The sequence below is a fragment of the Andrena cerasifolii genome, chromosome 1 (genome assembly GCF_050908995.1).
Source record: "Andrena cerasifolii isolate SP2316 chromosome 1, iyAndCera1_principal, whole genome shotgun sequence".
Classification (NCBI taxonomy): Eukaryota; Metazoa; Arthropoda; class Insecta; order Hymenoptera; family Andrenidae; genus Andrena; species Andrena cerasifolii.
In genome coordinates this window covers 7,160,496-7,177,370 of record NC_135118.1, presented here as the reverse complement: position 1 = coordinate 7,177,370, position 16,875 = coordinate 7,160,496, and the positions used below count along the sequence as shown (strand labels likewise).

The 16,875-nt window shown below is 44.1% G+C and overlaps 1 protein-coding gene across 1 annotated transcript in view; it reads left to right on the top strand.

The window, feature by feature from the left end:
- The window catches only part of LOC143376470 (discoidin domain-containing receptor 2), a 165,017-nt gene that overhangs the window by 84,547 nt on the left and 63,595 nt on the right, over nt 1–16,875 (top strand). The window contains exon 4 of the mRNA XM_076826870.1: nt 12,117–12,348. Coding sequence (XP_076682985.1) covers nt 12,117–12,348 — 232 coding nt within the window. The remainder of the gene's footprint in view (nt 1–12,116; nt 12,349–16,875) is intronic.

The following is a 16,875-nucleotide window of genomic DNA, read 5'->3' as shown; positions in this document are numbered from 1 at the left end:
GGGACCGAGCGGTGATCGACGTGCGAACCTCTCGAAGACGCTTCTCATTCGAGCCAGAGCAAAATCCCGGAGAAAAGATCATGCTGCCAAAAAAAAAATATCAAGCGTGGAAGTAGCAACGGTTTCTTTGACGAGGGTTGATAAACCGAAGGCGAGAGCGACACGTAGCAGGGTAAATCTGAGGAACGGCTTCCTGGAGCGTGAAACGACTGCTTTCCATATGGAATACACAAGCATTTTCTAGTGTGCCCGTTGCGGGAAAGGAAAGCGAGCACTCGTCTCGACTCGTTGCCTCTCACTCCCTTCAACAATCACCCCAGCTGCCTCGCCTCTTTCCCGCGTCTTCCGTCGACTCCTTTCCCTCGCGTTTCCGTTCAACGCTGTTTCCCGAATGGGCGCAATTAAGATGCCGCGAGAGGAGGGGGGGGGGGTGGAGGGGTAAGGAAGGAAGAGAGCGAGGAGAGGCGCCTTTTCTGTTCAGAGAAATTGCAGCGGATTGAGAAGTGAAAAGACGACCCGCTATTGCGAATTTTGCCTCCGACGAAAATATACGCCGCGATTCAACAGATAAATTCAATTGCAATTACGGGGGTGAATGCGCGGCCGGAGGAAACGGGAACGTGACACTTCGCGCTTCAGAGACTACCATCCCGACCGGCGCGATACTCGTTCGGTCGTTTACCTCCCATTTATACAATTTTTTACATTCACCGTTTAAACGTTTACAGGAGCGAGGTTTTTTACTGTAATCTCGTTATGAAATCATTTCTTATATCGGGCCGCAGTTATAAATCGCGAGTACTCGAAGGAAATAGTATTCCATGCGATGCTGCTCTCAACGAGTCCAGGGACCTCCGTCTACCTTTCATTTAGCGCTGAGAAATATGCCCCTAGAGATACGAGGCGAGTTCGACGAGGCAGGACCACGTTAGCGCGTGGTCAAGAAAGCAACACCGCGTAGCCTTTACGTTTTTCCCCGCAGATAATGGCTTTCGGAGTCATTACTTGATACACTGTAATTTAGAGAGCGCAGATAAGAGGCTAGCCGCGAAGTCTCGCCGCTTCGCACTCGTAGTCGATTGCATACTCGCGCCGGACGAGGTGGATCCTATTTTCGATCTTCCTGGGGTGAAGGAAGCTTGTAGAAGTTTCCTGAGAACCTGGAAGAGACGTCGGTACATTTCTCCCGCGGGACCAAGAACTGTGTGCCCAAAAGCTGCGAACCGATTCGCACGGAAAGGTGTCGCTGTTCCGTTGGAAAAAGCGGGGGCGTGCGGCGAGGGTCGGGGATCACGGATGGCGGAACGATAATTCCGGATTAAGAGCAGCGCGGCCCTCGTACTGTTATTCGTTACACACGTTTCGGTGATAGCCAGCCGAAGAAGCGGAATTGAATTCGCGCGGCTGTATCAGATCGCACGGGGGCTGGGAGAAATTTCAGCGGGTTCAATAAGCGGGCGCCTGAAATTCCTCGAAGCAATACTAGCCGGCGAATAGGAACATCTCTCTCGATGGCGAGACCCTGGCAGATAAAACAGAGGGGAACGGTCGTCCACGGCAAAAGTTCGTTTGCTAAGTGCCGGGAATGTCTTCTTGATTTCACGAGGAAACGCGACGAGCCCTTAAGGAGAGGCAGTCTCTCCAGACTACGGTGTATCGAGATAACGTTTATTGCCACGGCAGAGGTGCGGCTACAATGTTCCTCCGGTCTCGTTGGTTAGATATACCCCAGCTCGTGGTATCAACTCATTGTCACGGCGTTTAACCTGAAATTGTTACTGTACCTTGGTTCATCTTGGATTCTGTGGTGGAGCAACGATGGCGGACATGTTCTTTGGAGTACTACTTTCGTTGCTTTGCCATTGGCTACACTCGCGACTGTTAACGATTATAGTACGGTCTGTAAAAAATTGAGGAAGGTAGCGGGAACGAAATGCTAACAGATAATTGCAGAGATTTGTTTGTATTAGACTTTTAAGGGCCGCTTAAGGGGCCTCGCTACTTTGACGGCCTGTAAAGGAGCGCGATATTTGGGATTTTTTTTAAGAGAAACACTCAAATTATATTAATTCAAAACTTTATGCCTATATTTGTAAACATTTTAGAAAAACATTTAATTAGAAAATACGGTACCTAAAACTTTAAACACGTTTTTCTCAAAACGATGTTGCTTGAATTGGTCAGCATGATATCCCAAATCCAATCACCCGATTTACTTCAAACTTGGTATATATATCTCTAGTAGTCCCATTCTCGTTGTTACTAAAACTAAGTCGGTTTTTGGAAAATTAAACTTTTACGACTTAAAGAAACAGCTAATTTTTGCAGAAATCGATGTCTGTTTTTATTCGTACTATGTTTCTTTCATACAGATTACACAATTTTTTTAATTTTCTATTTCAAACAACTATTTTAGGCTGTTCTTATGCTAACCACGCGCATATGAGTTTTATAAGGCTTCTATTTGAAGCACTATAACTCCGTATATAACCACTATTTTTGCATACAACATTTTTTCTTCATATTCTCTAACGATCGACAAATAAAGTTCCCAAAGTTGGAAGTAAATATATTTAATGGTTTTGTTTTAAAAAATTCTATACAAAATTTAAGGTAGGCAGACTTAATAAATTGCAAAAAATATTTATTTCCTTATATGTTGTATTTACTGAGAGAAAAATCTATAAAAAATAGCTTCATTTTTCGACCGATCAAAGTAGAACGACCGCTTAATCCTATCCATTAAATATCCGTAGTCTTGATATGAAATTGTCGGGGCGTTGAACTCGGCATTGTGAGTGTGCCTTGCTTGATCCTGACACTGTGTTAAAGTGAAAATCATGGAGCTTCTTTTTGAAGTATATACAGTGCTTTGTTGAAGACTGTACTCTTGATCGTCGGGGAAAGTAGTGGAGATAAAAGGACGAAAGTTAATTGTATACGCGTGGCCGGATTGTAGCCTCTATCTTATCGAGTAGACACTAGTCGTGATACCAAGTTATTGTCAGGACGTTTAACTCGATATTGCAAGCGTATCTTACTTGATCCTAGATAATACTATATGGAAAAAGATAGTGGAGCTTCTCTTGGGGCACAGTACCTACTTTGCTCAAGGCTATATTCTCGATTGTTAACGGTTACGCGGTGATCTGTGGAGGATTAGAAGAAGCAATCAGAATATAAAGACAGAAGATAATAATTGTAGAAACTACACTGTATCGCGTCCTTAATCTTATCTAGTAGATCCTCGAGTTGTAGTATGCTATTACATTAAATATTGCATGCATCTATATTAAAAAAATGTAAAACGTCAGTATAATATGAAACATTGAGAGCAAAAACGAACTACCCCACTTAAACAAAAAATTAATTTTTCCTATTTCATTTATATGATTAGTACCTACATCCTATTGGAATAGATTATTGCTACTAACTAAATTCTAATCACGGTAATAAGAAACTTCACAGTTCAATCTGCATTCAATTTCTCACCGACCAAATGCGTAAAGACACATTTCTCCCCTCCCTGCGTCTGCGCGGCTTGAATCGGATAAACCTCGCTGCGTGTCAATCCTCCTAGCCAACGGTTTGCATAATACAGAGCCAACAACGTCGAGATAGCGGGCAGACAGTGTGTCACGTCGCTGCTAATTCCGTCGAACCCAGAATCGTCCGCGAAGCGGTTAACGCGATGGAAAATTTAAGTCCGCCACGGTGTATCGCTCTCCGCCGCGCCCAATTTAATGCCGCCCGTCCGTCATTCGGCCGAGAGAAGGCACGATTTTCGAAGGCTCGAAACAAAGTCCCGCGCCTGCCGTCCTGCCGCCCCGTACCATCCCGGCGCGAAAGACAGCGTCTCTGATCGTCCTTTTTCGACAAACCGTGGACCACACACAGCTCGGGACACGCTTTCACGGGCGCAGCTGCAAAAAGTCATTCTAAATGGCACGTGTAGGCTGTAAGCGGACGTAACGCGGCTAAATGGCGGGTAAAACAGGAATTATAAAAGGGAGAGGGGATTTGGTGACGGGGACGTTATCACTCGCGACGCTAATAATAACTTAAACGATAATGGCGCCCGGCAGAGGACATTAAACCGGAAAATATGAAATCGGCGGCAGCACGGGACCGACGAGGTAGAAGGTGAGCAGATTGGCCAGAAGGAGCTGAGATATTTGCTGTGACGCGTACACTGCCGCTCAAAAGTTTCGGTGCGCGGAATGCTTAAGGGGTCGTGCCTAGTTGGCAGGTGAAAAATGCTTGATTTTTGGGATTTTTTTGTTGGAAAATTTAATGTATATTTTTTACAACTATTTGCATATTTTAAAAGTACATATACCTGTTTTGCAACTCTCAGTAATTTTGTTATAGGAAAATATTTAAAGAAACAGCCACTCTTCCGGAAGCTAGTTTTTTAGTTTATCTGAAATCGGAAAGTGAAGAAGATTCTGTTATTATATAAGTTTAGCTGGTTCGTGAACGAAGGATTTTTGTTTTTGATGAAAACTCTATTTTTAATGCACGAAAAACGAACGAATTATTCAGACATTGAAAAATCGTGATATTGCGCTAAGCGGCCGCCATTTTATCTGAAATCAGTTTTTTGAAAAATCCTTCGTTCGCGAACTAGATAAACTCATATACTAACAGAGTCTTCTTCACTTTTCGATTTCAGATGATCGGGCTCGGAGAAATCGTGCTCGCCGCGCAGCGCCAGTATAAAAACAGCTTCCGCGAGAGTGGCTGTTATTCCTTCATTATTTAATATTTTCCTATAACAAAATTACTGAGGGTTGCTGAATATATGTACTTATAAAATAAGGAAATAGTTGTAAAAAACGTACATCACATTTTTCATAAAAAATTCCCGAAACTGATGTTCTTTTTCGTCTGCCAACTAAGTAGACGTGACCCCTTATGGCAGATGGAAGTTCGTAAATTTCCCTGGTACCGGGGTGAAATCGAGAAAAGGGTGGTGCAGATGGCATGGAGGTTTTCACAGTGGTCTTCTAGGTATAATTATTATACCTCGCAACTTCGAAATCTTCATTCTTATATCAACTTTTCGATACACGTGTGCCATTTGTTTAAAGGGGCAGACCACTGTAATGGTCTGAAAAATAAGGGTGTTTTCGGCAATTTTTTTCAACCACACAACGCACATAAATCGATGTATTGATTAGTATAGTTAATATGTACATATTGAAGGGTAAGAAAATTTTTTTTTTAATCAAATTCATAAATCAGTATCCGGTATACTCTTCGTCAAAATGTGCGTTGCGGCAAAATCGTGCCTGTGGCGTTGACAGTGCCCTAGCCATATCGCCGATGACAGCGCAAAACCGCGTATGAGCAGTTTGTAAATACCGGGTATCTGCAAAAGTAGCAAAATTGAGATTTCGCGCCCACGGTTGCCAAGCGCTGTTTCGCTTTTTTTAAAAGTCACGCCATGCGAAATAGCCAATAGGAAGAGGCCTTTTTACCAGCGGAACCAGCAGGTTCAAGGATACCGTGAATCTGGCTCTCTTAGCAAGTTAGCGGCGAAACCGCGCATTTACAGAGAAATCAGGTGAAGTGACGGCACGTTTGGTGCGTGAAAGTGACTTTACACAGAAATTAAGCATTTTTATGCCGAATTGATGTTAGTATTTATTACAAAGAGTGCTACAACTGTCCCAAAAAAAGTTCAGTCAAAGAAAACCCCCTTAAAATGGCTGAAATATGAAGTCTTTTCTTCCTCCTGTAAAATCGGTAAAATGCAGAACCGCGGTATTTACAAACTGCTCATACGCGGTTTTGCACTATCGTCGACGATATGGTTATACTGAATTCCAAACGACAAAAATATTTAGAAACTGCATTCCTACGTCTATTACGCGGCGATAAAAAAGTTAATATCGCAGAAACTAACAAAATGACGGACCACTGAAAAAAAATCATTTTTTCAGTTAATTAAAAAAACCTGAATGGGTTTTTCGTATAATAAATTGCTTTGCTCGTGTGAATTGGATGTATAGTTTTCTCTGTATACTGTCAACGCGGTTAAAAAAAATGTCATTCCGAGAAAAACTTTTTCAAAATTCCGCTCGGTTCATTCGCGCCATTGACACTGCTTCACGCAAAATACTATATCTCCGTCAATTTTATGAATTTTTACATAAAATTTGGTGAGAGCATTCTTGAAACGTATGTCTTTGACAAGGGAACGAGATCGAAGAACATACTTTCTTGAGGGGTCAGATCACTGTAAAAAATCGATTTTTCCGATTTTTTACAGTGATCTGACCCCTCACATACTTTCGAAGAACATACTTTCTTGAGGGGTCAGATCATAATGAATCTTTGACAAGGGAACGAGATCGAAGAACATACTTTCTTGAGGGGTCAGATCACTGTAAAAAATCGGAAAAATCGATTTTTTAGTGATCTGACCCCTCAAGAAAGTATGTTCTTCGATCTCGTTCCCTTGTCAAAGATTCATTAGTAGATACCCCAAGCAATTACTCTAACAGCATACTAAATACTTGATCCACCCCCTACTCAATCTCATATGCACCCCTGAAGCATAGACAACCCAGCCAGAACCGAGCCCAAACTTTTGACCATCAGTGTACACGTGCTATCGCCAACGCATGTTCAAATTTGTAGTCCCGTAACATATTTTTGCGGCCTGAATTATCATAGCGACGACCAATCGGCGTAAAGCAGGCCGATCTTCCTCGTACGTCGACCAGCGCGTGGAGCGCGTATAAGCCAGTTAATATCAATTAGTCGTTAATAACGAATAATGTCCGTTAACATTAATTCTCGCCCGCGAAACGGCGGTGAATTTTACGCGTGGCTGTTCAGCCCGGTCCCGGCTCCGCGCTCGACACCATAAAATCCGACCTACGCGGCCGTTTGTCTATTATTCCGTCTCGGAATTGCAGGTTTCGCGGTGGCGCACGTCGATGCCGCGGTACCGTGTCGTCGTTACCTCGTATCGTTTGCTGCCTCTCCTTGCCCGTTGTTCCAACACAACAGGAAACCAGTCCATCCGAGCTGGTTGTTAAGGATAAAGAGCCACTTCTACCGGGCCGGCCGTAAATCTTGCGAAAGCAGCCTCCTCGGCTATTATAACGACGGCCGACTCCGCGCGCCCTCTCCCCTCCCGCGAACGCCGCCGCGTTATCATTCTCGCATTGATGGCCGTTAAGCACGATTATTAGCGCGGCCGCGATCTCGTTCGGCCGGCGGGAGCGAAAGAGTCCGGGCCCCGTGGCGCATTAATTTCAGCTTCGCTGCAAATTACCGACGCGCCGTCGAGTAAACAGTATGCGACGTCGCGCGAGCAACGGGCCGCGTGATCAGGTGAAACGAGTTTAGATAAGGTGAGCTCACCTCGATCCGCTCCAGATAAATGCGCCAATGTTCTCCTCCGGGCGATAAAACCGTCGCCGTTAGAACATTTCCAACCGAATGTATCCCGTGCCACCGAGTTCTGCAAAGTTCCTGGAGATCGTGAAGAAGCTTTATCGTCGGTGTACGTTGGCTTCGTGGTCGGGTAAATTACATTTTTCTAATTTTAATACGCGGAGGAAGTTGATTATACATTCCACTGGGCGCCTCGGTATTTCTAGCACACCAAAGTTCCTAATTCCCTTTGTCAAAGGGATCGCAGCCCTCCGTGAACTCTGTTCGCGCGAAGGAAATCGTAAAATCTCCGAAAAGGCGTCGTGTAATGAGATTTCCCTAAACTGTTAAGGGCTTAATGAACCGTTCGCGGTCTAATTCGAGGGGCGAAGAAAGTCGAATTACCGATGGAAATCAGAGAAACCTGGCGGGGGACATTCCGGGGCATAATTCCGTCTTCGAAATTGCGGGACGATTGGGAGCCTCGGTGCTCGCCCCCATCCTGGGCCGGCCGGAAAAATTGAATTATCCGTATCGTAATCGAGAACGCTCGCGAGGATCCCCCGGCGGCAATTAACGATAGCGCAAACATTCCCGGATGGGCACGGGTTGTTAAGGGACGCCCCGAAATATTCGGGTAATGAAGAATAATGCACGTCGCTAAAACAAACTCGAGTCTCCAAGACGCTGGGCGTCTCCCACCCCGCGCTTTCTACGCTATTCAGCTCGCACCTTCCAAAGGATATACCAACACGTATATAGGTATAGCGGAGTGGCGTTACGACGGGGAGAAGCTTCTCTCTTAGCCAAGCATTTAAACGGTCCACGCAATTAGGGAAGGCGCTTCGCGCCTCATCTTTTATTCATGCTACGGCTACGGGCCCAGCTCTCCGCGCCTTGCTTTCGACCCCCAAAGATTAAAACCGAAGCACGGCGAACGCACCGATCCCCGGATGCTACAACCTGGACATATTAAATGACCAGCTTGCATCTTTGATCGACATCGCCCGTACGTCAGCAATGCCAGCGTGCGCGAGAAGCTCCCGAGACCAACTCCCCTCTCCGTCTTCTGCTGCAGACTTTATTTCCTGGCACCGTATCAATAATTGAAGAGCCCTTGTAGAAAACACTGTAAGTGGCAAAAGTAAAAAAAAAAATTGTCGGGAAACGATCTTCGTGCCAATGGTGATACTGAATAAAAAGTAGCGCACCCAGGAGCCGAGTTGGACGGATAAAATAGTTATAATGCAAGATCAATAAAATTCATTAGGTGATTATGCAAATTTATTTAAAGAATTAAGTTCAGTTTTTTTCTTTCTACAAAGCTCTTGATTTGCTTCAGCAGTGGTGACATTAATTTTCTTTTTCTTTTATCTTTGGGGGTGCCAGGACCCCGTCATTGACTATAGTATTTTAATGCAATTTCCTTTTGTAAATAAGTTACCAATAGTGTTAAAAGATGGTACCCCTCGTACAGGATTGGCACTTATTACAGTACAGTGATTGCAAATTTAAATGAATGGCACATTCAGTTTTTTCTACAACTAACAAGGGAACATCCTGATCAAGGAAATTCGAAAAATTCTGAACCTTTGCGAATATGTAGGGAATTTCCTCCTGATTACGACGCAGTTTTTGTTTACTGCCCAAATCCACTCTAATGGGGTGTAATTGACCCCTGAAAATTCGGTTATTTTCCAATTTTGTGTGATAATTCGGGAACTGTAAAATAATTTGTTACGAAATGCTAGATCTAATTAAAAGAAGTAACTTTTGCCTTGAAACTTTTTTTCTATCTCTTACAGTTCGCGAGTTATAACACAAAATCGGAAAATAGCCGAATTTTCAGGGGTTAATTTCACCCCGTTCGAGTGAATTTGGGCAGCAAACAAAAATTGCGTTGTAATCAAGAGGAACCCCTCTCCATATTAACAAAGTTTCAGATTTTTTTTTCAATTTTCGGCTTCGGGATCTTCCCTTGTAAGTAAGAAGAGGCGCATGGTTTTCTACAGATACAATTCTTTTTCCATGAATTTGGATTATATTAATGATAAAGTGGGGGATACGTCGTAATAAATAAAGTCTCTTGTTGAGACTTCTTGATATCTACTATAACTATAAACTCTATACGTGATATCGGATAATACTGATTCATCGATACTCGCTCCTTTCCCCCCTTTTTCTTCGGCACTTTTCTTGATTGTCTCGTAACGTGTACAAACGACGGAGACGAGCGAAGTATCCGGAGCTCGACGGCCCGCAAAGTTTGCAAGGGTACTCCCAAGGGCGAGAAAGTTTCGCGAGGGTGCGGAGATTTCAAGGCGTTATGATTATTCTACTCGTTTTTAATTTCAAATGAGCTCGCGTTCCCGCGCGACGCTGCCTCGCTGTTTGTTTCTTAATGACGATTGAAATTACTTGATCTTCACGGGGGTGGGGGGAAGCGAGTTTAAGAGCTTTAAAATTAGAGTCTGGAAGCCTGGAAGGCCGGGAGTTTTCGTCGGGAAGCAGCTCGCGTTTATTACTTCCCGTGGAATAGAATAAAGATGCTCGCGGTGGTTGATGGCGCCTGTATCGCGGCGGAAGGTTATCGTGCCGAGGGTTCACGTGACAAAGGTGATTTTGAAAAACTTCTGAAGTATCACTTACGCTTGCCGCTATCTCAGGTATCTGCTCGCGCGCGTTGGCTTTCATTAAGTGGTTAAACTCGTGCCCCCTTTTCCCCCGGCAGCTTTAAACGCGCGTCCGATATCCAACATCAAGAAGTACAAGCTCGGGTCGAAGAAGTTGCCGCTCGGAGGGTGCTCGAATTTACTACTGGAAAAATGAAGATATTAAAAGTTGCCGATGAACGATGCATTCGCGACCGATATCGGAATTTACTTTGAAAATTTTTTACGAACTGCTAGGAGGAGGGAGACAGGGGGAGGGGGTCGACGGATAGCTTCCCCGTTTAATTAATTCGTTACGTTCGGAAAGTATTGAGAACCACGCCGAGGAATAGGCGATCCGCCGAGGTTTCAAGGATAAATCGAGTCTTTGAAGCTCGAAGAATCTCTCCGGGAATGCTGTGTCCGATTATTCTTTGCCCCGATGCGGAGAAACTTCTCTGGGGGGGCGTGCTTCGAATTACGACCTCTGCAGTCTTGTTTAATTTTCTTTTTATACATTCTCTGTAGGATTTAAGAACCCTCGGGTGTCAATACATTTTCTACGATATCGAAGCGAAATATAGGTACTCGAAAACGGGACTAAATTTAATTTCTCGTAAAATCTCTTTCAATTGAATTTAAAGCCTCAGAAGATCAGACATACCCAAAGTGAAATGGAGGACCTTGCAGCCGGAAGGGTGGGTGCAGCTCCATCTTTACCAACTTCAAGTAATTTAGTAAAAACTGTTTATAGTATTATTGCTCTGACTTGACAGTAAAAAGAGAACACTGATTGAAAAATAGGTTAATTTCACACAAGGAGTAGGTAGTAATTGAATTGATAAGTTTTTATTCCTATTTTTGGCGAATTTTTCAAATCTGGAGTTGCCCGAAACAAAAATATTGTACAAGATAGTAATGGGTGCAGATTCGAAATTTGCAATAAATCGCAAATTTATTACATATATTACACGTGATAACTGAAAAACTGTAAAAAGTGAAGCCGCACCTCTCTTGCCACAAGGGATGAAGCGGATATCGTCGGGTGAAACATAAGCTAAGTCCCTATGCCTAATAACGAACACTATTCAAATGATGATGGAATTACGCAGATTTCTTTATATCGATCGAAAGTATATATCACAAAGGTCAAAAAAAGAAAAATGAGGGAAAGAGAATGACAAATCTGTGTGTTCAAATTTAAATATCTCTATTATATGAAAACTGGCTTTAATACTCGGCTTCGTCCAAAATTTAGATTCTGATTTTAGTTTTCTTTTTAAGTAGTCACATTCATCTGGATTAGTCAAGCATAATGAGCTGAGGCACATTTTGTGATCCCAGAGTTTATCGGTCGAAAGTTTTTAGGCAACAGACAAACACACAAACATATTAGAAGCTTTCTGCTTTATATATTAAGATACATTATAGTAAATGAATGATAATTCATTAGTGATAGATAATAATTCGAAAAAATTAATCATAATAAATGATAATACTAATGATGTCAGTGACATGTTTAGACTGTCTCGTTGATCAAGGTATGGAAGAATCAGTGTTCGCACGTTGCAGTCATTGTGAAATTTATTATTGCTTCAGTCACTTTTTTAAACCTTTTTGTCGACAAGATTATCATAAATGTAATGGTTAATATTACCCACTGTTGTGATTTCATTAGTATTATCATTAATTTTTTCTAATTACTATCTATCAATCTATTATCAGTCATTTACTATAATGTATTTTCATATAATAGAGATAATTACATTTGAACACACGGATTTGTCGTTCTCTTTCCCTCATTTGTCTTCTTTCCCCGGTTCCAACTTTGCCGATTCTTCAAGGTCGGACTTGCTTTTGGGAGCATCTTTAGTTTACAGTTTTATGACCCTTGTGACATATACTTTCGATCTATATAAAAATATCTGCGCCATTCTATCATCAATTGAACAGTGTTCCTTGTAAGTAGAATCGTAACACCATTTGGAATAAACGTTCCATTCAGTTTGCTTCGAACCCCAGCAGAAAAAGTCACCACGAATCCGCCCGAAACGTGACGTTCGTCTGTTCCAGATTGAAAGTGGAGAATCTCGGCGGCGCATGGTGTCCCAAGAGCCAGATCACCCAAGAAGCCCGAGAATGGCTGGAGATCGACCTTCATACGGTTCATTTGATCACGGGTACCGCTACCCAAGGCCGCTTCGGGAATGGCTTGGGTGTTGAGTATGCGGAGGCGTATCTGCTCGAGTACTGGCGACCACGTCTGGGCAAGTGGGTTCGATACAGAGATATCAAAGGAAAAGAGGTGAGTACCCTTATCGCCGGCTCCATTAACTAATTTGCCGCGATTTCTGACGCGTCACGGATATCCACGCCATTCGGCTGGCCGCGGTCACCGAATCGAAAATACTATCGCGACTCTGAGCACGTGGAAGCCTCGCGATCGTTGCGTAGATCATTTAATTAGATCGCCCGCCCGCGGATCGTTCCCAGAAGCGTAAAGGGGTCGCGATCAAAAGCGCGCGCCCGTCACGAGATTGATAAAAACGGCTCGAGACGTATCGTGATTTATGAATTGTATCGCGGCGGGCGAATCGCGCATCTGCTCCCGGCGATCGGGCCGCGGCAGCTGCGCCCGGAATAGTCGAAACTGCTTTCGAATTGGCCGGCCTGGTCATTGGCCTGAAATAATAATTCCATCCCGATTAAAGCGGCGGGAGATTGTTATTCCTGGTGGTGGCTCTTGAAGCGCAGAAGCTCGCGCGCGGCGTACGCGCGAGCCGCAAGTTCAAAGCGCTTACTCTCGCTCGCTCGCCCTCTCGGGCGATCAGGAATCGAAGACTGGTCGGGGGGGGGATTATCCCGCTCGGAGCGTAAGCCGCTTATCGCGAATCCGTAAGCTAATTTCGTACCGCCGATGCGCTACTTTGTCGAGCATGAAGCTCCGAGGCGGAACCTTCAGGCTTTCCGTCTGTGATTTTCGCGAGCGGAGCCTCTGCTTAACGGAAGTCGCGCCGAGGCCGCAAATTCCTTTCCACTGTACTGTTTTTACTTGGAATTTTCTGCGGTCGCGATGTTCACAGACTATACATTGGTAAGGCACTAGTAATAGGGACTCTATGATAAATTATAACGTTCTTATTGCTATTCGCATTTGAAAGTGCCATGTGCCTATCGCTGTGTATTACATGAAGGGTAACGGTGAAACCGGGAATGTCCATTTCTCATGATTTTGCGATTTATAGCATATTTTGTTGCTGGCAACTGGGACTACAGAACTGTCGAATCGCAAAGAGTTGTAAAGTTCAAATACCCCCGTAAGATAACGTTAAAGATTTGGTATACTGGTTAAAAAAAAGCAACTGTCCACTCTGCGCTGGATCGAAATACGGAATGCCCGCGCTCTTTGCTTAAGCTTCTATCGTCAAGGAATTATTTGTGGGGAAAATTATATAAGAAAATTAAATTCATTCAACTTTGTTTCTTTACTGATGGACTAAAGTATTAAAACTTAATTTCCCCGATAACGCTGTTTTGTGACATTCCCTGGTTTCCCCCCCCCCCCCCTCTTACCCTTCGTATACTGCTTATTCTCTGCTGCATATTTATCCTCCGAAGTGTTCACTGAATACTCCAATAAATCAGTCAGCCAATTAAGAAACTCATCAAAGTATCAGAAGCGTCTCGACGCGGGGAGCTGGGAGGGCTGATAGATTGCAGGGGCCGTTGCAACAAGTGCCAACTGAAAGTAAAAGCGATACAGAGGCGAGTACTAAGAGACTCGTAAGAAGCTCGCTATGGGCGACACGGCACGTTTTTCCTCAAGTTATCGTCGTTTACGTCGGCCAGTGTTTATGGACTTCGTCGGCGTCGCTATTACGACACTTTAAGCCTCATCCAATTGGTGTCCCCTCGGGTGTGATCCCGAAGTGTGACGGTCATTAATGTACAAACGGTTCTGGCTGGCTTCGCGGAGCTGCCGAGGAGAGACGGTACCTCTTGAAAGGCGTAGCGAAAAAGCTCCGCCGACCGCCGAGCAAATTGGCCACCCGATCGGGTGGCTCCTCTGCATCTCTGGCTGGCCGGTCAGCATCTTATTAATATTGATGGACCTAGCGCGCCAGGATTAACGTGCCAAGGGACTGCGGTCTTGCCCGCGACCCCACGGTCGCTCGTGTCGTGCGCTCCACTTCGTGATTTCGTGTTAACTCTAATTTGACCGCTGCTGCGATCGTCGAATACAAGCCGCGAATCCGGAGTGTTTCAATTACGCGCGGTGGGCAGAGATGCGGCGTATAATTGGAAGAAAAACAAAAAACGATCAGCGAGGGAAACGTGTAATCGGCAGATTTGACGTACAGTCAAGATTCGTGTAATAATTTAAGTCGCTTAAGAAATGCAACGGTGCAGTGCTGTTCGAAAGTATGTTCCATTGAATTACCTGTCATCGTTAAATGCAAATCCCCGGCCATTGAACGTGCCGTCGCATCGCCGCTGACAAGCTTTCACGTTTTGGAGATGATCGACGTCGGAACTCGGTAGCAGAAGGCTGGAAATTTTCTCCACAGGCCGAGGCGAGGCCTTCTTTTTTAATAAATTGGTTATCCGATCGGCCGTCTCTATGCGTCCGCTGTCCAGTTACTGCCTTATTAATATTGATGGACCACTCGCGCCGGCGCTAATGCACCGGGGGACGGTGCTACTTCGTTCGGCATCTCGAGACGGCGCCTCTTCGTCACGTGTCTCAGCCTTATGATTTCATGCGGAGACCAACTTCCAACTTCAGCCTCATGATTATTCACTAATTCGCGACCAGCCAGTCCCAATTATCGTCCCTCGACGGGCTTTCTTCGTCGACGGCGCGATACGCTCGTTCGCGGCGGCTCCTCCCGCTTGTAGATTGAACAATTACAGCGGACCCAGCAGCGAAATCGAAGGACCTCCTCGTAATTGAATGCTCGGATCGAAGAGTGCCGCGTTCGCTCTGCAAATAAACTAAACCAAAGTCTCTTTGACATGGAGAAGGTAAACAAGGGTGCTCTTAAGTCTGCTGCGCTTTTTGGAGGACATCCTTCCCGTAAAAGCGACCGAAAAAGATTACTTAATTACTCTCTGGTCTACGTGATACCGCACCCGCCCGGAGCCGCCAGCGGAAGCCGAATTCCTTCCTTCTTGCGAACTTTCCGCGGAACCTCTGCACATGCTTGCTGCTCCACCAGTCAGGACTTCTCGGATTTTTAGCTAAATTACCCAAAGAAGGAAGAGGGAAGAGTGCACGCTCTCTCTCCCGAGTTTTTAGCACACCCGGGCACCACCCGCGCTTCCGGGCACGCACGTCGAGCTACGAAAGCAGGAATGTCTGTGTGTTCGTGAGGGTAAACGAGTTCCATCGCGTAATAATAATTGTCACGGGGACCAAAGACGCTGGTAGCGCTGCTTCAAAAGACCGCCGGAGGTAATTAAGGCTCGAGGCGCCAACAAGCTTCTCCTTCCTCTGGCTCTTGCACAGGATACACCATTAAACTCAAACGAGCTATATCATTGAAATTCCTGTAGGCATAAGAAAAAGGTAGCAGACAAGGTGGGATAATTCTAATTCTCGTTGGAAATGAAAAATTGAATCGGGTATTGTTTTATGAAAATTACAGCAGGCTAGGGTAGGTGGGGGTATTACTGCGGTGCCCCGATTACTGCGGATATTCTAAAACAGATCATATTTAATGTTGGAAAGTATATAATCTCTTGAAAAATTTTGATAAAATTATTTTAAAATCTATTACAGATAATTATTAATAAATATGTACAGCAAAGTTATTATTAATTTCTTTTATCGTAGTTTGAAATTCGTCAAGGCGAAACTTCGGTCGATTCCCGATATGGCGGTCATGAACACCTACTTGAAACACATTTATATTTCTGTTATTAACAGTAATACATTTAATGCAGCGTTATTACTCGATAGAGGCAGAGTTATTTTTTTCAGAAAAACAGTAAATCAGTCACCTGCATTTTAGTTTTAATTTTTATTTCTCAGCGCAGTATTAGGTGCAGTACTTTACACCATGTGCATGTATTACTGCGGACTGACGACAGCGCAATCTAACCTTTCTTCCGACCGTATTCACTGACGTGATATTTGTACTAATGTTATGTTTCGCCTGACGTCGGACCGCAGTAATACAGTGGCTCGCATTGATATTCGGACACTTTTTAAAATCGCATAACTTTTTTAGAATTGGTCCAAACAACTTTAGTTTTTTTGAGAAGCTAGAAGGATTAGTTCGCCAACTGACGTATTTGGTCGCTTTGAAAAAAATGTATTTGGTCGGAATAGCGAAAAAAAATAGTAAAGGTCGATTTTTAAACTTATACGTGCCTAAAATTTCATGAAAATCGGTTAACGTTGCTCCGAGCTACAAACGTTTAAAGATCGCAGAATAAGGTCGAGAATCGCGAAAATTCCCGAAATCAGCGATTCTCGACTTTATTCTGCGATCTTTAAACGTTTGTAGCTCGGAGCAACGTTAACCGACTTTGATGAAATTTTAGGCACGTATACAACTCACTGCAATCAACAAACGGGTTTTCTTTTTGCTATTCCAACCAAATACATTCTTTTTTCAAAACGACGAAACGCGTCAGTTAGCAAACTAATCCTTCTAGCTTCTCAAAAAAACTCAAGTCGTTTGGACCAATTCTAAAAAAAGTAATGCGATTTTAAAAAGTGTCCGAATATTAATGCGAGTCACTGTACATGCGCAGTAACTGGTATTTCGTTAGTAATTGACACGCAGTAATGCATGCGTGTCCGCAGTAACACCTGCAATGACAT